The sequence below is a fragment of the Castanea sativa genome, chromosome 9, assembly GCF_040712315.1.
Source record: "Castanea sativa cultivar Marrone di Chiusa Pesio chromosome 9, ASM4071231v1".
Classification (NCBI taxonomy): domain Eukaryota; kingdom Viridiplantae; phylum Streptophyta; class Magnoliopsida; order Fagales; family Fagaceae; genus Castanea; species Castanea sativa.
Window position 1 is genome coordinate 12449434 of NC_134021.1, and position 25342 is coordinate 12474775.

The 25342-nt window shown below is 32.1% G+C and overlaps 2 protein-coding genes across 2 annotated transcripts; both read right to left on the minus strand.

The window, feature by feature from the left end:
- Window positions 1–15041: 15041 nt before the first annotated feature.
- On the minus strand, window positions 15042–17908 carry LOC142608760 (replication protein A 70 kDa DNA-binding subunit D-like). The gene is made up of 9 exons (XM_075780441.1): window positions 17837–17908; window positions 17351–17624; window positions 16776–16857; window positions 16412–16547; window positions 16150–16307; window positions 15942–16062; window positions 15506–15694; window positions 15264–15395; window positions 15042–15068 (listed from the first exon to the last, which is right to left on the minus strand). Exons 1-9 carry the CDS (start codon window positions 17906–17908, stop codon window positions 15042–15044), a joined length of 1191 nt encoding a protein of 396 aa, XP_075636556.1.
- Window positions 17909–20244: 2336 nt separating this feature from the next.
- LOC142611380 (uncharacterized) lies at window positions 20245–24322 on the minus strand. Its single transcript, XM_075783493.1, has 4 exons — window positions 23519–24322; window positions 23263–23380; window positions 22287–22452; window positions 20245–21728 (listed from the first exon to the last, which is right to left on the minus strand). The coding sequence occupies exons 1-2, from the start codon at window positions 24117–24119 to the stop codon at window positions 23313–23315; spliced, it is 669 nt and encodes a 222-aa protein (XP_075639608.1). The 5' UTR covers window positions 24120–24322; the 3' UTR covers window positions 20245–21728; window positions 22287–22452; window positions 23263–23312.
- Between the last annotated feature and the right edge of the window lie 1020 nt (window positions 24323–25342).

The following is a 25342-nucleotide window of genomic DNA, read 5'->3' on the forward strand; positions in this document are numbered from 1 at the left end:
ACGCCGATTCAGCTCCACGCAAGCTCACCGCCGATCAGACCCACACTGATTCAGCTCCACGCAAGCTCATCGCCGATCAGACCCACGCCGATCAGCTTCACTCTCAATGCTCACCCAACGCCGATTCACCGCCAATCCGCCGATCAGACCTCTGCCTCAATCCACTTCTCTTCCGCCGATCAGACCCACGCCGACATTGTCCTCCTCACCGAAGCCCAGCTCTATGATTGATGATTTTTATTTTGTTTATAATGGGTGATTTTGTTTGGTCTGGGTTGAGGAAAAAGATTGGAGATTTCGGTTGGTTTTTTTTTTTTTTTTTTGCTGCTGTGGACTGGTGGTGGTGGTTGTGACTGTGGCTGATGGTAAAGGTGGTTGTGGTTGGTTGTATGAATGTTTTTTGAGTTGTGGGATATATTATTTTATTGTAGGAGATATATTATTTTATTGTAGGAGAAATATTATTTTATTGTGATGTTTATATTATTTTATTGTGTTGTTTATATTATTTTATTGTGTTGAAAGCTAAAATAGATCCACTACTGCAGCATATGTGTAGATATGTATAGGTAAAATAGATAAAGTAACCTTTGGTGAAGCTAAAAAGCTAATTTTTTAGCTCCACTGCTGTGGATGCTCTTAGTCACGGGTGACTTTAACGAACTATTAGATACTACTGACAAAATAGGACGGCCACTTATACCATCACTTGTACATGCTTTTCAAGAATGTTTAAACCAATGTGGTCTTTTTGACCTTGCAGTTAGTGGACCCAATTGCACTTGGACTAATAAAAATTGGGATTGGCGGTAGCACATTAAGGAAAACGTAGATAGGGCCTTTATAAATGTTGAATGGCAAGTACTTTTTTCCACAAGGTCACTGCCTTACTGCACCTAGGTTTCATTCAGACCATCACCCTATTATTATACCCACAGAGGGGTGGGAGCAGCATTCCCTTATAAAAAAATTTATTTTTCAACCTATGTGGCAGACCCACCCTCTTTTCCAACAAGCAGTTGCCACAAATTGGCTTACACAAGAGTCCTAGATTATGGGATTGGACAACTTCATGTTTAATTTTTATAAAAAAATCACCATCTTCAAGGTTGTCTAGCTGATTGGAATACTACTGTTCTTGGTCAAGTTGCCCAAACCAAAAAACCCATTCGTGCTCGGCTACTAGGACCCAACGAGCATTATGTCGTTGTCCTTCACTTTTTTTTACTACACCTAGAACAGCAATTAATTAATCAATATAATGCTATTTTATACCAAGAATTTCTGCTTTGAGAAATGAAGTCTAGAATGTTGTGGCTGTTCTATGGGGATGCCAATACTCATTTCTTTCATGTCCAAACAAAAATTAAACGCACACGTCAACATATCGTCACCTTAAGAGATGAGTCCAAGGAATGGCTTCAGGGCTCTGATCTGCATAATCATGTCATAAATCACTTTCAAAATCTTTTCCAATCTAGGAGGTCGACTACATTGTTACCTCCCCCATAGACATTATTCTCTTCCCCAGACTTTGACCCTATGACTATGTGTTATACTTTTATCTATTTTCTAGATAAGGAAGAAATTTGTGCCACACTATTTACAATACACCCTTTGAAATCTCCGGGACCGGATGGTTTCCACGCCTACTTTTATCAACATAATTGGCAGATTGTGGGTGAGGACATTACTAAATTTATTCAAACACTGTTCCTCACTAACTGTATCCCGAAGATTTGACCCAGATCAAATTAGTGCTCATTCCAAAGGTCCCTAATCCCGAATTAGTATCTCAATTATGGCCTATCAGTTTGTGTAATACATTGTACAAACTTCTAACAAAACTTTTAGTTAATAGGCTTAAACTGTTCCTTCCAGTCATGATTCACCCGGCCCAATCTGGATTTGTCCAAGGTAGAAGAGCAACGGATAATTACATCCTTGCGCAAGAACGTCTGCATTTTATTCGCCACTAGCGGGGGAAAACTAATCTCTTGGCTGCCAAAATTGACTTGGACAAAGCGTACGATAAATTGGAATGGCCCTTTAACAAATATACATTGATGTTCTATCATTTCCCCACTCCAATTATAGATTTAATCATGGCATGTATCTCGTCCTCATCAATTTCTATTCTATGGAATGCAGTGGCGAGCACACTTTTCCGTCCATCTCGTGGTATTAGGTAGGGAGATCCATTATCTCCATATCTTTTTATTCTCTAAATCATTTGTCATTGTCTTTAGAACAGGCGATCCAAACCAAAAAACTGTCCCTTATACGAGTTGGTCATCGCCTTATTGGATTTGATCATATCCTGTTTACAAATGATATTTTCCTCTTTGCCAAGGCAAATATTGAGGATTGCACGACCCTCTTTAATCTTTTTTCACAATTTAGTAAGGCTTGTAGTGTATCTAAATCTACACTATTCTTCTCACTAAATACTCTGTCGAAAACCCAACATAGCATTGCTTCCCTAAAAAACATGCCTATTGTCCAAGATCTTGGTAAATATTTAGGCATGCCTCTTCTTACTAAAAAAAAGTCGTCCTCAGCCTTCCAACCCTTATTGGAAAAAATACACACCCACATACACGCCTGGCAATCGAAGCTTCTCTCCCAGGCGGGTAAGCTAACATTGATTTAATCCGTCCTTTCCCCTCTTACTTATTATCAAATGCAAACAATTGTCCTTCCTAGGAACATTATGTGCAATATAGACAAGTCCATTGGAGATTTCTTATGAGGTGACACACAGACACAACAGCATGTGCATCTTATTAAATGAGACATGCTCACCAAGCCTAAGTCCTGTGGTGGGCTGGGTATTAAAGAGTCCAAAACTACTAATGATGTCTTTCTTATGAATCAGGCATGGCGTATATGGTGGAACCCGCATTCCCTATTAGCCAAATTCCTATCCCAAAAGTATTATAAAAAAATTGACTTCTTACAGACTGCTTCAAATACTGGGTTTCACTCATGGAAGGCCCTGTTATGGGGGAGGAATCTCTTGTAGGGTGGTTTACGGTGGATTATTCATAATGATTGTAAAAGAAATTTTTGGACGGATCACTGGCTGCCACCAGGACTAATCCGTGGCCTTATTCATGGCCCCCTACTTCCTCACGAGGATGAGATTGAAGTGGCTAAATTGATTACTACCACTCATCAATGGGACCTTACACCTCTTAGTATGATTTTTCCATAAATAATAACCCAATTTATCTATGCTCAGCCATGGCCCATCCTTGGCTTTCCTGATAATCTAACGGTTGGGATCATCACGTAGGTGTTTGCTCAGTAAGATTCGCTTATCACTATCTTTTATCAAAATCCAAAGAGGTTATAAGGCAGACATCGATAACATGGTCTTGGATTTGGACGCTCAAAATACCACCTAAAATTTAACTGTTTTTGTGAAAATGTGCGCATCATCGTATTCCCACCAAATCAATCATTTTTCCTTACACTGGCCTAAGCGACCAAGTGTGTTCCCATTGCAATGAGCTTGAAACACTTGTTCATGTTCTGCGTGATTGCCAATTTTCACGAAATATTTGGTCTTCCTTCCTAGTACATTTACTTACTTCAGATTTTTTTAGACTTGAATTACATGATTGGTGCAAAAGTAATTCCAGACTACACTCTCCTTTAGGCTATGTCCCATGGAACATTATTTTTGCTTTTACCTTATGGGCAATTTGGTTAGGTCGAAATTCTTTAATCTTTTCAGGACATTCATTCCTTTTCATATTTAAAAACAAAACACTATTTCTCATGCCACGAAATTTTTCTTTCTTAGCACCATTCATTCGGGGCATTTAGCTCTGTTGTCCATCAAATATATTAGGTGGAGTCCAAATTCTTCCCCTTACATCACTATTAGTACAGACGATAGCTCACTTGGCAACCCTGGTAAATCTGGTGCGGGGGGCGTGGCACACTCAGCCAATAGAGAATGGTTGTGGGGCTTCTCATTACATCTGGGAGTCACCAACAATACTATGGCTAAACTATGGGGTATTAGGGAGGCGTTGGCTTAAGCTTGGGCTGAGGGCCATCAACGAGTTTTTCTACAAATTGATTCTCTTCTTACGTACGACTAGTTGAATACTAATGCTAATTATCCTATGGAGTTTTCTAACTTGGTTTTGGATTGCAGGTGGCTCCTTAGTAGGGACTGGGAGGCGCGCGTTGAGCATATATGAAAAGAGGCAAATAGCTGTGCAAATATACTAGCTAAGAGGGGTGCTTACCAAACAGAAAGGGAAGTGTTGTATGATACTTGCCTCACTTTTTTGTGGCGGTGTTTATATTGGGACTCCATGGGTTTTGTTTCACCCTGGGGTCGTCGCGGATAATACGGGTCCAGTGATGTTTTGTTTAGATTCAGCTATTCCTCTCTTCGGTCTGGTAGGGTCGGATTGTGTTTAGTTTGCTTTAGTCAGTTTGGGTTGATATGTTTGTTGTACTGTAGTCCCATTTATGCAAAAAAGAAAAAAGAAAAAAAGAATAGTGATTCAATTCTATTTGTTATCACAAAAAAAAAAAAAAAATCACAATACAAACCATTTTTGTCGCTTATGATCAGTATCTCCCTGTGTCATTCCCTAGCATATCTAAAGAAGAACACATCTAGCCAATGACTTTATTGGTCTAATGGCACCTCCTTGGGTATTTGTACCTAGGGTTGAGCAAGAACACATCTATGGTCAACCCCTCCAATGCTGTGTCAAAGCTTTCGAAAAGAAAAGCCAATAATTTATATCATTTGATCTTCTAAACAGCGATAACAGATTCACGTCATTATAAGAGTTTTTGATCAATTAGAATTAACGTGTGGATAATTCTTAAGCGAAAATTTAAAAATTTGCACGATATCTTCTGTATAGTAGGAACAGATCCATATCATTATGAAAGTTTTTGATCTATCAGAATTAGCGTGTGGATAAGTCCTAAAATTTGTATAATAGTGTTATTTATTGTTTGGGGATCACAATTCAACTATCTATAACTGCTCTATAAATAAGGCCACTAGATGCAAAGTTGAATGCCATAAAGACTTCGGTATGTTTTTATCATCACCAATTGATTTTGAGATAAAGTGGCACAACTCATACTTCGAATTTATAAATAATTAAAAAAATTACGAAACAATTAGACAAACAACTATTGAATATATACAAAATTATATAATCAAATAATCACTTACTTTTAATTTTTTTTTTTAAAGAATAACTTACACTTTATCATCCAAAAAAAAATCCCCACATACGCAATATATTATCTTATGCACAATATACTTTTTAAAAAATTAATTTCAATGATTGTTATTATATTTATATATTATTAATATACTAATTTAATGGTAAATAACAAGTTGAAGAAAAGTAGCGCCTAATAGTGTTATCTACTATTAGGGGTTCATAATTTAACTCTCTACAATTGCTCTAAAAATAGAGTCATGAGGCGTGATGTTGAATGCCATACAATTCCAATGTTTTTTCTCATCACCAATTGGTTTTAAGTTAGAGTGTCACAATTTACACTTTGAATTTATATAAAATAAATGGTTTGCTTCTAAAAATTCAAGATTAAATGTTTAGATTCCAGATTGAGAGATGCGGAGATAGAGATTAGAGAGAGACAGTCCATAAGGCGCGTAGGAGTAGAGATTGAGGAAGAGAAAACTAAGTGCCATTAACACATTACCATCAGATCGTTGGAACTACGATCGATAAAGGTTTTCTTTTCTTTCTTTCTTAGATCTGGGTATGAGATTGGTTGGATTGAATTTATTTAGGTATTTGGATTACGCTAGGTTTTGATTTTTTTTTTTTTTTTTTTTTTGGGGGGGGGGGGGTTTCATTGTAAAGAAATGAGATTTTTTTTTTTTTTTTGTTAGATTACAGAAATCACTCAAAAATATTGGTTTTAGTTTGGGTACTTCTGTATCTAATCTTAACCAAATCGTTGGGATTAAATAAGTATAGGATTGAATGTTGCATTGATATTTATTTTAGGTTTTTTTGCCATATATCCATAATCAGTAAAGTTTTTGTTTTTTTCCTTTTCTTTTTCTTTTTCAAATCTAGGGATTGAATATGATTTAGGTTTGAATTTTTTGGTTGGATTGCTTTAGATTTAGTTATTTGAGTTAAAAACTTAAAATGCAATCGAAACTCGAAAGTTTTGAGATACAGAGATATGAGAGACAGAGTTCATAGGGCGCCAAGAGATAAATATGTTAGGCTGGCCATAACCATCAGTTTTTCCTCTACCATCCATTCCCTCGCCAGACTTAGACCACCAGAACCCCAATCGCAAAGAGAAACAGTTCATAAGGGGCACATCGGAATGAGAGAGACTCAAAAGTTCTAAGGAAAAAAAATCAGTTCTAATTCTTATTTTTCAGATTTGCATATTCCTTTTTTTTTTTTTTGTTAATGCTATTGTTCTCTTCTTTCTTTCCTCTTATTCTCTTAATTCTATTTGGTTTTTCTGTTCTTTTTTCTTACTTTTTTTTCTTGGTCTGCAACCATTCTATGGCAGTTTCTGTTGAAAGGTAGAACCGCAGTTGCTGTTAAAAACTATTTCAGTATCAAACAGGAAAAATTGGGGCCTTTAGAATAATGACTTAGAGATTTGAGATTTTAAAGTAGAGAAAGAAAAATCAGAGTCTTCACACACTGTCAGATTGCCGAAATAGTTACCAGTAAAATTCTGTTTTTAATTTTTAAAGTCTTTGAAATACTTTGGTTTGATAGGAGCACATTGCATTAGAAGAAATTTTTGAAGAACAAAGTGGATTTTTAACAGAAAATGCTGGAGCCCAACTGAAGATTTTCGGCAAAAACAAGTTTGAAGAGAAGCCAAGGAAGCACCACAGTTTTGAAAATTTATAATTTGCATTTTTTTATAGAATAATTTTCATAAGTTCATGATTTGTTTTTGAAGCAATTTGAAGATTTAATTGTGCTAAGTAGCTTGGCTCTCGATTAAAATTTATCTTTATACTATTACAAGTGACAACGGGTGCTAATTAAAAAGTAAGAGTTGGCAAAAACAAGTTTGAAAAGAAGCCCGGAAGCACCACAGTTTTGAAATTTTCTAATTTGCATTTTTTTATAGAATAATTTTCATAAGTTCATGATTTGTTTTTGAAGCAATTTGAAGATTTAATTGCATTAACTAGCTTGGCTCTTGATTAAAATTTATATTTATACTATTATAAGCAACAACATGTACTAATTAAAAAGCAAGTGTTGGGTGTTTTGCTATTTGATGAATTGCCTTGAATGTGTTTGATTATGGTTGTCAATCGGCCTTAAATGCATTAAAAATTATTTAAAACATCGTCTTATATTTTTATAGATTACAGAAATTACTAAAAAAGGTTCACCCTAAAGTGATCAGAATAGAAATCTTAAAGATATCTTTTGGATCAAATAAGCTTTCTTTCAAAATTTTATTTTAGTTTTTCTTTTTGGTTATGTTATACATCTTTAATTATTGGTTTTTTGTTTCTGTAATGGACTTTGTGTCGATACAAAGTGTTGTATTCTCTTAATTAATTTGGAATGTGTTGCGGTTTTCTTAATTAATTTGGATCGTGTTGTGGTTTTCTTAAAATTGTATATTTCTCACAAAAGCCACTGTTTTCAGTGATATCCAGTTTCCATGAAGAAGAAGGAGATAGAAGTGGTGAAAGTAGAGTTAGTGTTGCCAACCCACCTTTGTTTCAAGCAAATCCAAAGGCAGGCACTAGAAACATCTGAAGCAAATCTTTCAAGCCGAGAATTAGAAGGATTTCCCTCCTTAAGAACCACCTGTAAGTTCTTGGAATGAAAGAAAATGTGGGGAATCTTTTCTTTCATTGGCTTTCCTTCATTTTCAGAAAAGCATATATATTAATTATTAGAAGGAAATGATGAGAATGCACTATGCTAAACTTTTTATTACTCATGGTAGAAAGTGGTACTTGCTAAACGAACCAACTATGGCTTTATATATTATATTAAGCTATCGTTTAACCCGCGCAATGCGCGGGATCATTTTATGAGTTAGAAAAAAAATCAACTTAATATATTATACTTAATGTGATGGTAAATATGGAAGGGGGTGGATGGCTAGTTGTTCTAATAATGATGCTAATAATGTGCAAGTGGTTCTTCTAAAAGACAGACATAACCTGACATCAACACATGATCTGAAAAAAACGTTAATTGAGATCTCATAAGTTATAACTAATTGGTTAAGGTTTTTTTTAAAGGTTGTGGGTTTGAGAGAATATAGATTTTTTTTTATATATATAGGAAGAGAATATAGTTATTGAACACAAAGATTTGCATGATCAATAAAGATTTTCCTCTTCATCTTGTATTAAAAGTTGTCCTAACATTTATTTGAAACTTAATCTCTTCCCTTGGTATCTCTATCACATAGGATTAAAAATTAGAACTGGTCTAATATTTTTCAACAGCTTCACTCTCAGTCATCACAACCCAAACTTTGGTGGTATTTATAGAGGAGCCTGACAAATTACATTGAAATAAAACAGACATGCATTTTCACAATTACTTGGAGCCAAACAAATTAACCTTTAATGCAAATTAATCGCAATCATTTAAGGCCCTAGTGCCAAAATAAGCACTTGGCCCCAGTAAAGTAGGCACCAATATTCGAGATGCTCATGAGGCCTTGTTACTCTTTAAGAATATATTCGCCTTAATTATTTTCTTTGTTTTACTCTTAAAATATATAGGCCTTTATGAATTTTCTTTATTTTAGAAAGCCAGAATTATTAGTAGGAAATATGAAAAATGGTAAAAATTTCCTGGGTTGAGTTTTAATTCATTAAAAATATCATTATTTCAGTGAAGCACCGTTCTAAATCCTGTCCCCTCAACCAAGGTGCTCAATTAGTCACAAAAAGTGAGTGCCTTGTTAGAGTTGCCTCACCTCAAGGGTCTTAAAGGAGCATTTTAATGCATTCTCACTCGAGCGTCAAAGCAAGTGCCAGCCTCACCTGTGATTCCTAGACTTTTTTCCTTGTTTACGTAGTAACCTTTTTGAACACTAGAATAGATTCATAGGCAAATCTTGGAGCTCAGAGCTTAGGCTTCAACATGGTCAGAAAATAAAATTTAAACCAATTCCAGGTTTTAATTGTATTTGATGAGCATAGTGATCTATGAACTTCTCTGCTTGTCCTGTAAATTCAAGGCACCCTACCAATTTCTGAGCAATATATTTTTGCAACAAAGAAATTGAGAACTTGAAGTACAGAGATGTCTGTGTGTCTGCTAAAAATAATCACTACATTCCTAAATGGTCCCTTTAGAAGTAGTAACCCGTTACTATTGAGAAGGGAAAATAATCAAAATCAAAACCTGTCTGCAATGTACCATCTATAATTAATTGCAGCAGCAAAACAATTAATTTATTGTCCTTGCTATTGACTAAAGATTAACAATCAAGCAACTTGGTCTAAACATATGCGACAGTTTCTCTAATCCTAGACTCTCTGATGCAACAAATATTTTCCACTAATCTCTCTCCGCAGGCTGACATGTAAAAGCTCCAAAAGAGTCAAATAAATGAGTGTTGAGACTACCAACCAAATTTGCCACTCCTAAGAAAATTAGAAAGTAAAATAAATACTTAAATAAATGCGTCACATTTTTAATTTTTTATGCCATGCTAAACTCATATTCACCAACACCACCACTGCAATTTTTTTGCATAGGTGCAGCATAAAATCTTGTACCTTGAAAAATTACAAAATCCAGTGCTAAAATCTCCATATCATATCATGTCCCTTTTTTTTTTTTTTGCATTCTATTAGAAGTAGAGAGAGACTCAACATATCTTGTCATAAGCAGAAGAATTGCACAATAAAAAAATACGAATAATTTTTACCTTTAACCTTACAAATAATAATAAAAAATTTGATTAATCAAATGTATTATACTATCTACAAAGGAAAAAAAAAAAAAGATGACTCATTTCCCATCTCTTGTAAATTCCAAATGCTTATTAAGCCTGCATGGTTTCAATATAGAAACCCAAATTCAAAGGTTCTACACATTCATTTTGTCACATTTTTAACCCATGGTACTAACAAAAACATAAACTACCACCTGCCATTTGTCAATATTTATCTATAAGTTGATTTGGCTGAAAATACAAAACCATAATATTAGTTAGAATGCCACAAAGATGTAATATTAACCCAACAAAGATGTAATGGTTTATAGGGTATTAGCACTATGATTTAAGTCATTGGTGTTTCAAATACAATCTAAAAGTAAGAACATAAAGTAAACTTAGAACAAACAATTATCAATAGAAATCTACCAAGAAAGCCACTATATATGTATTTCTCTTTTAGTGAGTAACTAAAATATAATATAGGTTCTGCTAATGATAAAATTCCTTGTAATCCTTAAAATATCATTTGCTTGAGTAATATCAGGACACATAAAATACTTCCAGGACTTATAAATGTGATTTAAACTCAGGATGAAACAAATCTAACTCAAACATGTAAATCAAAACTAATACAACTAAAATAACCAAAGAAAAGTCGTATCTCATCCCCAAATTCAAGAAAAAAAAAATGTCATATTCAAAAATTTACTACTCTAATTTTAATTGAGAAGATGAAATTCTTCCAAGCAGAAGTATATTTTCTCTATTTCTTGTCTTCTTTGATTCTTAAATTTATGATATATTTTCAAATCTTTTCCTTTCACTTGTGACTCATTTAACTTGAAATTTCATGGAATCAGATAACTAAATATACAGATAAACTGCTGATTTACAACCTCTTTCTAAGAATAACTCCATTGCCTAACCTTTTCATTAATCTTCTTAGTCAAAGTTAATATAAAGAACATTAAAAATAATAAAAAATATTATTTCTATATAGTATTTTTATAGAATTCAAAACACGGTTTATATTATATAGTTATTGATGCTCAAGAAGCTTACATGATAGTAACGATTACATTATCCTCGTTAGCTTGAATATGAATATCAAGATCAAAACTCTGGTAAATAATTCCTTCATATGCAGTAACACAGAGTTTAACAAAATCTTCACTCTAAACTTCAGATTTGGCTAATAAAATCAATCTGTAAAGAAAAAAGCTTGCTAAAACATGCAAATCAGAGCCAATTCAAACACAAATACACTAAATGGACAAAATCTAATACAAAGTATGAGATTAGTAGAAGGCAAATCAAACCATTCTAATCTATCAGTTTGTTCCAGCAACTCTTCTTGGAAATTACCCAAGTGTTGTAATCAAGGAAGTCAATACCGTACCGGAGGCTGTACCGGTTTGGCCACCGGTACGATATATTTCGAATACCGGTCAATACCGGTGTACCGTTTCGGATTTACCGCTATTTTATATATATATATACACACACACACACACACACACACACACACACCAAAATCTCTAGAACCATGTTTATAAACATATAATGTTTCACTTATACTATAGTAAATATAAAATTTTATCATAAAACATTACCTCAATTCAGAACAAATTATTCATAGTTTTAGACTTTAGTATCAATTAAAAGAAAAAAAAACACAATATAAAAAATAGAAAGCTTAGTTGTTCATTGCATACTAAGAAAATAAATAATACTAATAAATTAATGTAAATAAGTTACCATTATGCCCTTACAAAAATTCAAAAATTACAAAACTAAAAAAAAAAAAAAAAGCTTTTTTCTGTACCGGCCGGTACGCCCGATACCGGCCGGTATTGCCCGAAATTGGCCGGTACAGCCGGTACGCGGCCGGTACGACCGGTATTTTTTCCGGTACAATATAAAAGTGTACCGGTACCGGTGCACTGGCCGGTATGGTATGTACCGGCCGGTACGGCCGGTACCGGTACGGTATCGGCCACCATGGTTGTAATTGACAAAGATCTTAACAAATCTGTAATTTTAATAGAATTACAGGGTCATAATTAAGCTTCAATGTTGGGATTCAAATCACACCATTCAATCCATTATATAATTCAGTCTTCAATATATGTTGGTTAAACCTCACCCACATAAATCGATTTCCTTCTATACATGTGTATGCACCAACATGTAATTGTTAAAATAGTCAACCACCATAAACCAAAGTATGTCTCTCATCTTCACATTTGCTAGAACCTTTTCTATCATCCATACATAACTAAAGAGAAAAATTACATTATATGTCTATTTATAAATTAAAAAAAAAATACATATAGTATGAAAATCTATTGAAACATGGTTTAGTCAAACTTAAAACTACATATGTATTTGTTTTGTAGGAAAAAAAGTTAGAGACCACAAACCATATATATAAAACTCGGTTTGAACTTAAAATTAGTAGTTATAGAATCATGACTAATAGAAACTCAAATTTTGCAAAACTAAGACTATATATAATCTTAGAGGCAGACTGAATTGTAAAACTAAACAAACACAAATAAGCCATATTTGCTACAAAGCATAGCCTAAAAAAGAAAGAAAAAAGAGAACTCTAACCATCTATTTGGCTCCTGGGCAAAGGTGGGAAAAAATTAATGAAATCATAACAATTTTACAAGTCATTTTCTTTGAGAACGAAACAGGACTAATGTGTTAATTGTGTTTTAGAATGAAAGAAAGGTTATTTTCTTCATATTAAAAATTTTGCAGTAATTTTTTCTGCATAAGTATTAGATTTATTCATGTACGCCGTGATTAATACATGTGATATATTGTTTTTTATTGAATTAGAACTTGATTCATAAAAGGCCATGATTATCTTATCTTTGTCATGATGCTACATGTACATATCATTGGCTTGGATAAACATATAAAAGTTGATGCGCTCATAGCATAAAAGCATCTATATCAGTAATCTTTATCAATGCCGAAAAACAGAGAGATCCTTAAAATTTACACGATAACCTTTCCCAAAGGAACAACATGCCCATATTAATATATATACCCATGAATTATTAAAAACATGAACTGATATATCTTCAAAAGCAATAGTTAATAGCTTATGTAATCAGAATGTGAATCCATATATATAAATGGATTCCAAAAACGTTAATCAAAACAAATCCAAACTACTAATCAACCAAAACTAAGTCATATCCCGCAAGTTATTGTCTGCTAGGGATTTCAATCAACTTTCCTACTTAATTGTTTCTATTCCCAGAACAAACAAAAGTAAATTATAAATTTTATTGCAGAAAAGAACGGGAATAAAAGGAATTAAAAATACAAGAAATACCTCGACTTGAAAAAGAAAGAAAAACAAATGGCAAATATGATAAATTAGGTTTACAAACCAAATATGCAAATTCGATTCCCATGCAAAATTCCCAAAACAAAACTATTCCTAACCAAAAAACCTAAATCATAACCGACTGAACCATAATACCCACATGTAAATCATAATTAATGCCTAAATTTAAAAAAAAAAAAAAAAAAACAGAACATAACTATCTCTACCTTTCAACAGCAACCATCATATAAGGATTGAAAATAAAAGAAAGAAGGAGGAAAAGAAAGAAAAATATGAATTAAAATTCAGAGAATGAAATTGAAACGCTTGATACATTTTGATGGAGAACCCAACAACCCGAAACAAAAAGGAATCAAAACCAAAATCAAATCTAAACCTATCCGAGAAAAAAACTCAATATAAAGTAATATTTCATATCGAAATCTAAAAAAATTGAGAAAATTGTACCGGAGCCGGTTCGACGATCTAATGGCGGCAGATAGATAGCCTAACGGTGTTGATGCCCATATATTTTTCTCTCTCTATGCATTTGCTTGCAATTGCGGTGCTCTAGACTGGCAATCGACGGCTTATAAACACAGTTTCCTCTTTGTCTCCTGCGTTTTGTTTTTTGGGTGTATTGTATTTTAGCCGGTTACTTTTCCTTTTATACTAAGATGCTATCAAATGGTGTGTTAACCTAACGAAACAATATAATTTATCATTTTTTTAATCGCAAGTGTGGCAGAGTTTTGAAAGGCCAAATGATGTAACGTGCGGCTGTTTAATCGCAATGTTTTTTTTTCTCTTTTTTTTTTTTTAAACCGGGCTTTATTTTTAATTAATATACCTAAAAAGGCAGTCAAACGTGTTTTTTTTTTTAAAAAAAAAACAAATCGGTTATTTAATTTACATCTTTTTTTAATTGCAGACGTGGTAGGGTTTTAAAAGCCAAGTGTTGTAACGTGCGGCTGTATTTTTGAAAAACAGTATACGTGTCTGAATTTTAAATAGGCAGTTATCCTATTTGTCAACACGTCCTTAAATGCAGGAACCAACTTTCTCTTAGCTTCATCTATTATATATACTAGTGTTTAACCCGCGCAATGCGCGGGGTCATTTGAAATCTCATAAGTAGAAGAGAAATTTGGTTAATATAATTAGTTTTTAAAGAAAAAGTTTGTTGCAAAGTGTGTAAGATACGTTAGTTATCAGTTTGGACCATTCATTTAACAACCACAATCAAAATCGATTGGTATCAAATACTCTTTGCTCTTCCAAATAGCTCTTAAACATGCAACTTAGAATAAGATCCGGATTTTGATTTTGTAGAAATACTGGAGCAATTAGAAATATTTCTAATTTCTTGTAACTTGCAACTTGGTGAATATGTTTTAAAACTAAGACAACCACACGATGAAATTATGTTGAGCAATTTTATTACTCAAATTTGCATGCAAGCACGGGCCACACACACAAAAACAGAAAAGGACCTGATGAGAAAAGATGAAAATTAAATGCAAACCTTCAATGTAAGCCCTCAGAGGTCCACTGTAAAGTGGAGAAAAATAAAATAGAGGACATTAAGACTATAACGGGTAAGATTGGAGATCAATATTTCACATCATCATCACAATAAAACTCAACACTATAGCACACAACACTACCTTAAAAAATCTTATCATATTAATATGGAATTGAAAAGATTAAAATAATCTGAGTTTATGGTAGATGTACATTCAATCTGAGTTTATCCAGCAATATTTGTTGAGAATACCTGAATGTTACAGTTGTAATATGATAATTTATAAAGGAAATATTACAGTTGCAGTAACTTAGTAGTACATTCAGTTTACTCTTCTAAAGAAAAAAAAATAACAATACAATGAAATACATAAAGACTCGTTGAGTAAGGTAGTATATACATTAGAGTTCAGTTTTTTTTTCTTTTTTGATGCAATTTGCTTAGCACCCTTTTGACGTTTTTGAAGCATTGGGAGCGGCATTCTTTCAGGTCTTTCAATAGATGTTCTCCTATTTCTGTTTTTGGACTGGCTATGTACTTGTCCTTTCTTGATTTTTTTACAATTTCCTCCATTGTGTCCTGCAATAATTTGCATTTTTATGTATCAGCTAGATTTATATAGTAAATTATGTGTAGACTAATGTTTGAATCATATAGTAAGTAAGGTGAAGTAAATATGCTTTAATTACCTGATGTTCTTCAACTTTACGTGAGTCATTTTGTTTATGTGAAATTTCCATCTCCAAAATCTTTGAAACTATGTAATTTTCTTTTCCATACTTCAGATTATATTCATCAAGATGCAATTGGAACAAATATTCGTTGCCAATTATTTTTTGAATTTCTTCTGGTAAAGTATTCCCATCTAATTTGAAAATCTGTTTGAACAAAGTTTCATACAATTAGCAATATGTATATGGTGCGTGGATATATATATATATATATATATATATATATATATATATATATATATATATATATATATATATATATATATGTAGATTATATTAAATGGTGCGTGAATATATGTGTGTGTGTGCGTGTGTACAACATTGGTAAAAAAGTATTAAAACTTCAGTTTTCAGATAATAAAGATATGGAGCTGACATTTATATATGAAATTACCTCTTCTTGCATCTCTGCAAGTTCTTTTGCAATTTTAGATATAATTTTTTCAACTCCTTTGTCAAACAATATGAATGTGGTTGAACCGGTCTCATCTTGTACTTGGACTTGAATTCTATAGCTGTTTTAAATACAAAGTTGTTAGTAGAATATTATATATATTTTATGTGTGTTTGAGAATTTACAAAGTTGTTAGTAGAATAATTACCTTGGGACTGCAAATTTTGGCTGATTTTTACAACGTTCACACCATAGAATTCCTTTGACTTGTTTCACTTTTGTCTTGCAAATAAGACATGCAACATAATACCATCCATATTTGTTGTTGATATTAATGATTTTGGCATTGCATGTTACCAGTAAGTCCTATAATACAAAGTTTAGTCAGTTTATAAAATTATATCTTATTATAAAACACATAAACAGTTACTAATTATGATAAATTCATAATGCAAGAGTATAGTTGATACCTTTGTCTTTGAATTCCATTCCAAGTCCTTTATTTCAACCACTGTTTTTTTATTATGTAAGGCAAGTTCTCCATCTTGTGCTTTAGGTAGTCCCTTTGGTAGTATATCTTTTACGGTTATGTCCATTGTGGTGTATCTAACCAAAAATTAGGTATAATTCATTAAAAAAATAACAGAACAGTTTCTATATGTATATATATCAAAACAAACTGAAATAAACATTTCTTTCTTAAAGATACCTGCTGGTTTTTTTTTTTTTTTTAACTTGTATAGCATCTATTTTATACAATTTTATGCTAATATCATTTAAGGAATATTGCTAAGTAGGTACACTCTTGAAAAGAAAAAGTGTAATAATAGTTACTTGTTTCTAATTTCTGCAACTTCTGGAATGTCTAAATTGACATACAGCTTTGTTGCAAAAGTGGATGATAGCTGATAGTCACCTACAAAAAAGTTGTAAAATTTATAAGCATTATAGATACATAAATATTATGTATTTGATAAATGAGTTAATCAATTCTTACCTCTGAAAGTTTTCACAATAGTTGAAGTGACTATTACAATGAATGGCCCTTTATTTGTTTTGTAGAAATCATCATCTATTTGTTGTGTAGTATTTCCCCACAAAGTTGTTTGAATTGATTTGTTCCTGAATTTGTATATATGTAAATTTGAGTTATTTAAAAATTATAACATATGAGTTTGAAAAATTTTTTATATATCTTACTCTTCTAACAACAGTTGAATGTTTCTCATCTTTGTTGGACGCCCTCTTGTTTTGATCTCCTCAATGACTCCAATGTAGTCCAATATGCCAATCACATCTGGTAAGAACACTTTTTTTTTTTTAAGTAAGAATCAGTATTAAGATATGAATTGCATTATTTTTTAGCTCTGTAAAAGTAGATGCTTGGCTTGTAAAACAATTAAAATTACCAGTCATGTAAGTAGTGTCATAGCAACGGGAAGCTATTGTTCCATAATCAGCAAATTCAAATTGGGATTGAGTAATTGAATGATCAAATCCGTTGAATTTTGAGACTGAAGTTGTAGAATTGAAAAGTATTTTGAGTTGGTTATGTACTGGACGATAGTTCCCTTTATTTTCTTCAACTAAGAAATTTGTAATTGTATATATGCTGCCTTCATTTAGTTGTGGACGAAAACTTTGAGCAAGATTCTTTCTGATGCTTGCATGTATCAATGTTCCCTACGAACATTTGAAATGAATTATTCCTTAATCAATAGGAGTAGGATATAACAACCTTTTTACATTGACTGGTTGCAAGTTTTAATAAAATAATATTATTCTTTAATCAATAGGAGCAGTAAATAACAATCAATTTACATTATCTGGTTTCAAGTTTTAATAAAATAATATTTGTACAATTTATTCTAAAAGGGAATCAATTATGAATTTACCTCTTTGTCAACCAATATCATATCGAGGCTGATCAGATCATGGTTGTTTGCTATATTAATTGCATTCCACATTCGTAAAACTCTTAACTTTCAGTTTTGAATTATCTTTGTCCATTGATATCTGCTTCAAAGTTGTATACTCCATACTCATTTTAATTTGTATTATCTGCACAAGTTAAACATCAGTTAAATTTGTATATAATTATGGAGTAAACTCTATCATTTGCAATATAAGTGACAATCTAAATTATGTTTTTTATTCTTCATTTATGTTTTTTATTCTTCATTTATGTTCTTATACCGATGACATACATGTCAATTTAATCCAAAATAAAAAATTAGGCTATTTCAATGTTTCAGTTTGATTTACGCAATAAAAATCTGTAAAACAAAAACAATATTTAATCAATACAAAAATCAAACAAAAAGATTTTAAGAATTTGAAAAACTAACTGGAAAAATAGAGAAAAAGGTATCCAAACCTAATACTTATTGAGTAATGCAGCAAAACAGAATTTAATATACAGTAAATAATTCTAGGGAAACCATAATTTTAGTTTAAGGAAAACCACTAACAAATCTATACTCTTCAGTATTCGACAAAACATAAAGACAATTGGAAAAGAAAAGTGAAATCCTAACAAAAATCTTTTAAATGGAAATTAAAAAAAAAAAAAAAAGAGAAAATTAGAACTCATATGTTTTTCAATAGATATAAAAGAAGAATCCTAGAAAAGTAAACTCAAAAGAGGGAAAATGAATTGTGAACAGTTATAAACAATTGGGAACGGTAATTGAATAGAAAAAAAGCATGGATTGGGCTTTTTTAGCTTAAGGTATGGGCCTACCCACGTGTGAAATTGGACAATGTAATAAAACCACAATAAGAATTTATTTGGAACTTTAATTCTGAGATTTATGTGTATTTGGCAATTGTCTGATTTGGGAATATGCAATGGCCTTATTGAATGTAATTTTTATGATTTCTAATCTTAAATGTCATCCAAACTTCTGATTAAAAAAAATCCAAACTGAAAAGAAATTTCTAAAACCTATTTTTGGACAACCGGCTTTTAACTTCTATCTTATTGACCATAGGACAAGGTTGCATACTCCAGAATAAAGGTTGTTAAATGTAAAATACAATGTCTACACATAAAAAATAATTAGTATATGAGAAAATAAATATATTCAAATAATTAAAGGTAAATATTTGAAGTGAATATTTTAAAATTAAAAGTCTTAGTTAAAAATTATAAATTAAAATAGTTAAAAAGCTTAAAGTTGAAAGTTAAAAGCTATTTCAATTTTCTTAACTTAGCTAGTGTTTATTGGGTTGGAGAACTTCGGGTTTTAAAAAATATTTATTTACTATTATTATTTTTTTTAATATTGTACTGATGTGGGAAATTGTGGGCACTTTCATACATGTCAAAAGAATGGCTAAAGCAACCTCGCTTTGTTTAGTCTTTTGTTTCAACTTCACTCACATATATTGCAAATCTTACTGACTTGCCCAATATTTTCTTAATTGATGATGTGATGGTTCTAACAGACGATACGAATTAGGTTTGTTATTTGTTCTCATTCTGAAAATCCGATTGATTTTGTTGTTGGCAAGAAGATCGGCTTCAATAATTTGTTGTTTACATGAAAAATAAGCTGAAAAATATTTAACTTCTAAGCGTGAATCATGTTGCTAGCTTAATTTGATAATAGAAAATATTTTCCAGTATAGTTTCATATTTTAGGTGAATTTTGTTCCATATTATCTATTAGTTCCGAAACTATACTTCTGATGCAGTCATTTTTTTTTAATTATATGTTCCATATAGTAACTTTTCTAATTGTGTTCTTGATTGAATAAATGTTTTGTGCAGACATACTATTATATTACTTCAGATAGTTATCTTCATTTCATAAACAAATGTGGTTAGGATTGGACCTTCGAAGGATACAATTGTTATTACAAAAAAAATTATTTGAAAATAGTTACAGATCTGGTTGCCAAAGTCCATGTATTTAAGTGTGACTATGCCTTATTAATATTGAAAAACTTTTCCAGAGTGAGAATACACAGTGCAACAAATCATATATCTTACTTATTATCAAAAACACTCTTCAAACACAGGGAATGAAAAATGGATTTCAACCTCTGATTTTTTTTTTTCCCCTTTATGCTAGATGACTGAATTTCATAACTTCTATTAAACACAAACTGATATTAATAGAAAATGACGAAAAAGTGAGATAGGAATATGTGTTCATAACACCCAAATGAACTCACTGAAGTTGTTCAAACACACACCCAACGGAAAGAATGGCCTAATATACAAACCCATGACCTACAATCGCTCTTCAAAACAATAGATCAGATAGGATGGAAAACAGTTTCGAATAGTGATAATGCTTTCTTTTTTTTAGCGCTCCGCCTTCTTTTGAATAGTAAGCAGTAAGTCATTGGTTCAATCCAATAATAAGTAAAACGGGCTGAAACTCCTGTTTTTGCTAGCATGACAGCAGCTATAGACTGGCAGCAAGGAGCCAACTGAATGACCAATGCATTGGTAAGTACTTTGTTGGACTGGGGATCATTAAGCAAAAAATACCCACTGCACCACAACCATACACACCCCATAAAATTTAGTTAAGAATTCAGAAAATTACATGTCAGAAATTATAATGTAGTTCTGAAAAGCAATAAAAACGGAGTCCCCTATTAAAGAAAATGAACCATAAGATCAATAGGATGCAGAAATAAATAAATAAATGAAGTGTAATAATCATATGATCACAATAACGAACTCCTCATTTTTAAGTATTTAGTAACTTTCAGATTCTAAAAGGCCAAAAAAATACACTACAAATTATATCAAAAACAAAACAGAAGCTCTCCCCTTTTACAATGAAATATCTCTCGTCACCCATATATGAATAGTTCAAGGAAATCTCAATTCTGATATAGATGCATCAATATACTTCCTTAAAATACTGATGGATGAACTCATAAAACTCCATTAACTCATCCTACAACCCACTGGTAGATAGTTTTTAAACAGGAAATCAATCAGGCATACAGATCATGATAGCATATTTCGGTATCATAATTACAAAATCAAACGGTACTAAAATATTTTGACCAATCAAACTAAAGAAATATAAAAAGCAATACAGATTCTGTTATGTTCAAATAGTAATATAACAATTGATAAGAAGTAAATGACAGCCCAAACTCTAGCCATCGTTTAATAGTTTAGGAAGTTGAAAATACAAATCTAAAAAATAAGAATTAGAACTGATTTATTTTTCCTTAGAACTTTGAGTCTCTCTCAAACTGTTTCTTTTTGTGATTGTGGTTCCCGTGGCCCAAGTCTGGCAAGGGAACGGATGGTAGAGGAAAAACTGATGGTTATGGCCGGCCTTTAAAAGAAAATTCTTCTGTTAACTTATGACTGACAGCTCATGTATGCCTCAGCTTGCAGGCAAAAGTTCACCAAGAAGAAAATAGAAACTGATTATATCCATACTCTACACAAATAGAATCAACCAAAGACGTCTTTCTAGGATCAACATGAGCTACAATCTCTATATTTATTACATGTCCTCATAACCGGTTCTTCTCTAATAGGTCATAACACATAAACCTTTATCAAAACTAAGCAGTCCATAACAATCAAACCTAAATCAAACTTAATGCCAAAATTTTGTTTATAAGAAAATACCTTTACTATTGTGGTACGTGGTATTACGGTGGTGGGATGCTGCTTGAAGGTGGTTGCTGGCCTAACTATGCTGGCAGCCCTCAGACTTATTTCTCTTTCTTTTCAATGTGCCTTACAGATGTTTTTATTGCTTTGGGGCTTTGCTTGCAAATAGGGTAAAACTTGTAATTCTACCAGAATTCAAATATCACTTAGCTTAAATAGAAGTGATAAAACTAACCCCAAAAAGTATCATTGTGGAAAATTCTTTTAAACAAATATATTCAAGCAATCAAAATCAAGCAAATCCATCTTAAAATTACAATTTCAGACACAATTACACAAACCCACTATGAACACATACGCTTTTATCAAACCATTTGATTAACAAAATTGCATACAAAAGTAAAGCCAATAAAAACACCAACTCCTAGAACAAAAGCCACCTAAATCCCACTCACTAAATTTACAATGAACCCATATCAATTCTTTGAACAATAGCCTCCAAAATCACACAAAAAAAACCCATTTCAATTCACTAAATTTACAATGAACCCATATCAATACTTTGAACAAAAGACACCAAAATCATACCCATGTCAATTCACTATAAATTTACAATGAACCCATATCAACACTAAGTCTACAAAATCACACAAAAAAACCAATTTCAATTAACAAAATACCAAACCCAACTTTCACCAGAATGAAACTAAAAACCACAAAAAATCGCAGTGACAGACACACACCTCTTTGTTCATATCAGCCTTCCTAGCCTTGAAAGCAGCAAAGAGCAATCTGGGAACCTGATCGAATTCGGAGGCCTCGATTTTGGAGGGCCAAACCTGGGGGTTCTTGTAGCAAAGAAAGATATGGCACTGGTAGAACTCAACTGACCTGGTGAGTTGACTGGTCCTGAAGTAAAAATCCACAATAAACAGAGGCCCAAGAAGGACAGTAAATAAATAAAAAATTTACTAAAATTAACAACAATTTATAGCATAATAACATATTACTAGCAAATTTTATTTATTTCAATCAACCTAAACAAATAAAGAGCAATAAAATTATGGTATATAACACCAATAACCCAGGGGTCAGAGGGCAGAGGTCAGTTCATGTTTTGTGTTTTTTAGGGAAAAGATGGAGAGGCTGAGAGAGAGTTGAAGAAGAAGCAGATATCTTCAATTCTGCACGGGTTCAACCTTAATCAAAACCAATTATCCAAGTACCTAAATTTTTTTTTTTCTTTTCAAGCGAGGGAGGTGAGAGATATGTATTCAGGTTCATCCGACGGGAAGACAGGACAGTATCACCAAGCCACAAAGCTCATGGCTAAGTTTGATTTAATTTGTCAGAAAAATTAAACATAATTAGTTGAAGACCAGTTAACTGTAAGTCTCTAAGGTCAATATTGTCATGGGCAGGCCAATTTGAAGGAGCAATGCAGTCTTTAATTTCCAAAGTTGTTTCTGATGTAATATATGTAAATTCTTTTATCCTCTCAACAGAAACCATTCGATTGTCCATAAAGCAGCTCATATATATGGTCCAGAACAGCTCAGAATTCAAAGACAATCTATAGGACTGAAATAAATCAACATGTATAAGTTAATTAAACAACATAATTATGCAAGTTTAAGATGTAGATATGGGAAAAAAAAATTAAGATTTATGTATCCATTTTTTTTTTTTCTTTTGTTTAAAAAAAAAGTTAAAACTTACCTATTAATCAACCAAGATCATAAAAATATTGATCAGATCATGGTTGTTTGCTACGTTAACTCCATCTTACATTCACTGATATCTGCTTCACAGTTTACTACTTCATTGCGATATGAAACTGTAATATTAGAACATTTTAAACATTAGTAAAGTTTATATATAATAATGGAGAAAAACCTACTGTTTACAATATAAGTGACAATCTAGTTTACATTATCAACAATTTGAAATAATTTTAATAAACAGTATGTGTTACCTTTAGGCAAATTATCGAATATTTCTTTGTAGACAATATTTTTTGTATGAAAACGATCAGTATTGTCATTTTCTACAATGAGTATCTTGAGACCATCTTTACTTGTAACTCTGGATACATCAACATATAACTGTCCATGGCTGAAAACTGGTCTATCTAAATAAAGTCCAACACATTGCAGAGATTGACCTTGGCTCTTATTAATTGTCATAGCAAAGCAAACAGATACTGGAAACTGCCTTCTTTTTAGTACAAAAGACCATTTGGAATCAGAAGGGGATAAGACTATTCTTGGAATAAACATTTTTTCTCCAATATGATTTCCTGATATTATTTGAGCCTCTAAAACCCATTTTGATAATTGAGTGACCAAAAGTCTAGTACCATTACAAAGTCCATTACTTTGGTTAAAATTTCGAAGTAACATTATTGGCAGACCTACTTTCAATCTGAGTTTATGATTTGGAATACCAGGGAACTTCAATGAATTGAGAAATTCTATTGGATACATGACATCTTGGTCTAGAATGTTGCTTGAAGCTTTACATAATGAATCTGCACTAAGATATGTCTCTTCATCAGCATTAATAAGATCAATCATGTAACCATCTATGTCTTCAACTACTTCATTTGTTGGAGCTAAAATTGTTCTCTCCTCTAAATACTTGGAATCGTTGAATTTTTTATCAAAGTCAGGATAGGCAGCATCACCAATTAACTTTAAAAACCAACCCCAAATAGCAAGCCCACCCAAAAACTGAATGCACAATTCAGTATCCTTGTATAAAATTAAATATACAAAAATATAAATCTATAAACTTACCTAACACCAGCATCACCAATAATATCAAAATGTGCATAACCAAGCATTCTAGCCATGACAACGGGGACAATGCACTTCATCTTCATTTCAGGCCTCATCATACCCATCAACACCACACCAATACCATTATTGATTGTCCCATAAGTAGCTCTCATACCTAAAAGACCAAAAAACTAACCCAAAACAGACTAAAAAATAACACAATCCCTTCCAAAAACAAAGCAACTACTTCTCTTTTCTCTCCCAAACTCTTGCGTTTTTGTGGTTCTACTTAAACAACCTAAAATTGAAAATTGCATTAAGATTGAAAATAGTATGACACAAAGCATAGAAATTAGCAGAGATCAAAATACTTGCAGCAAGTAAGCTATTTAGTAGAATTTGCAAATTAAAATTTTCTCAAATGAGCATTAAAACCAAATTATGCTCAAGTAGAAATTGTCCATCAAAAGAATAATGTCTACCACAAAAAAGCTTACCGTAGAAATAGGATGGCAAGATGCAAAGCAATAAGTTTCAAAGAACAAAATGCCCTTGTTCCTAATTTCCTGTTTCTTTGCCAAGTTTACATTCTATTACATATTCGAATATTTTTTTTTTTTACATGTTCGAATATATATATATATATATATATTTTTTAAAATCAATAGAAATAAAGGGGAAAATCCCTAAACTTACCATTAAATTATGATAATCATTGTAACACAATTACATGCCTCAATCACTATGATTTGTGAACTCTTTGACCTTTACATCACAACCCCAGGAAAAACAATTAAAAAAAGAAGCCCTCAAAGAACTTGTAAACAACGAAATAAAAAGAACATAGGGAACCAAATTATAAAGAGGAGCAACTTGTGATAAATAACACCTAGTATGAATTTCAAATTAAATACATAGATAACTATCACAATCAAATTTATAAATGATTGGATTAGAGTATATTTATGAACTGCATCAATAACTAAAAACAGAAACTGGGAATGGGTTTGACGATGGCA

What these genes read in the sequence shown, in the direction of transcription:
- LOC142608760 (XM_075780441.1), bottom strand. Translation starts at nt 17,908, where the DNA reads ATGTGGAATGCAATTAATATAGCAAACAACCATGATCTGATCAGCCTC. An exon ending in AATGGAATTCAAAGACAAAG is followed by an intron (nt 16,308 to 16,411) that starts GTATCAACTATA and finishes TTTGTATTATAG; the next exon opens with GACTTACTGGTAACATGCAA. An exon ending in GTAAAGTTGAAGAACATCAG is followed by an intron (nt 15,396 to 15,505) that starts GTAATTAAAGCA and finishes AAATTATTGCAG; the next exon opens with GACACAATGGAGGAAATTGT.
- LOC142611380 (XM_075783493.1), bottom strand. Translation starts at nt 24,119, where the DNA reads ATGATTGATCTTATTAATGCTGATGAAGAGACATATCTTAGTGCAGAT. An exon ending in ATTCGATAATTTGCCTAAAG is followed by an intron (nt 23,381 to 23,518) that starts GTAACACATACT and finishes CTAATATTACAG; the next exon opens with TTTCATATCGCAATGAAGTA.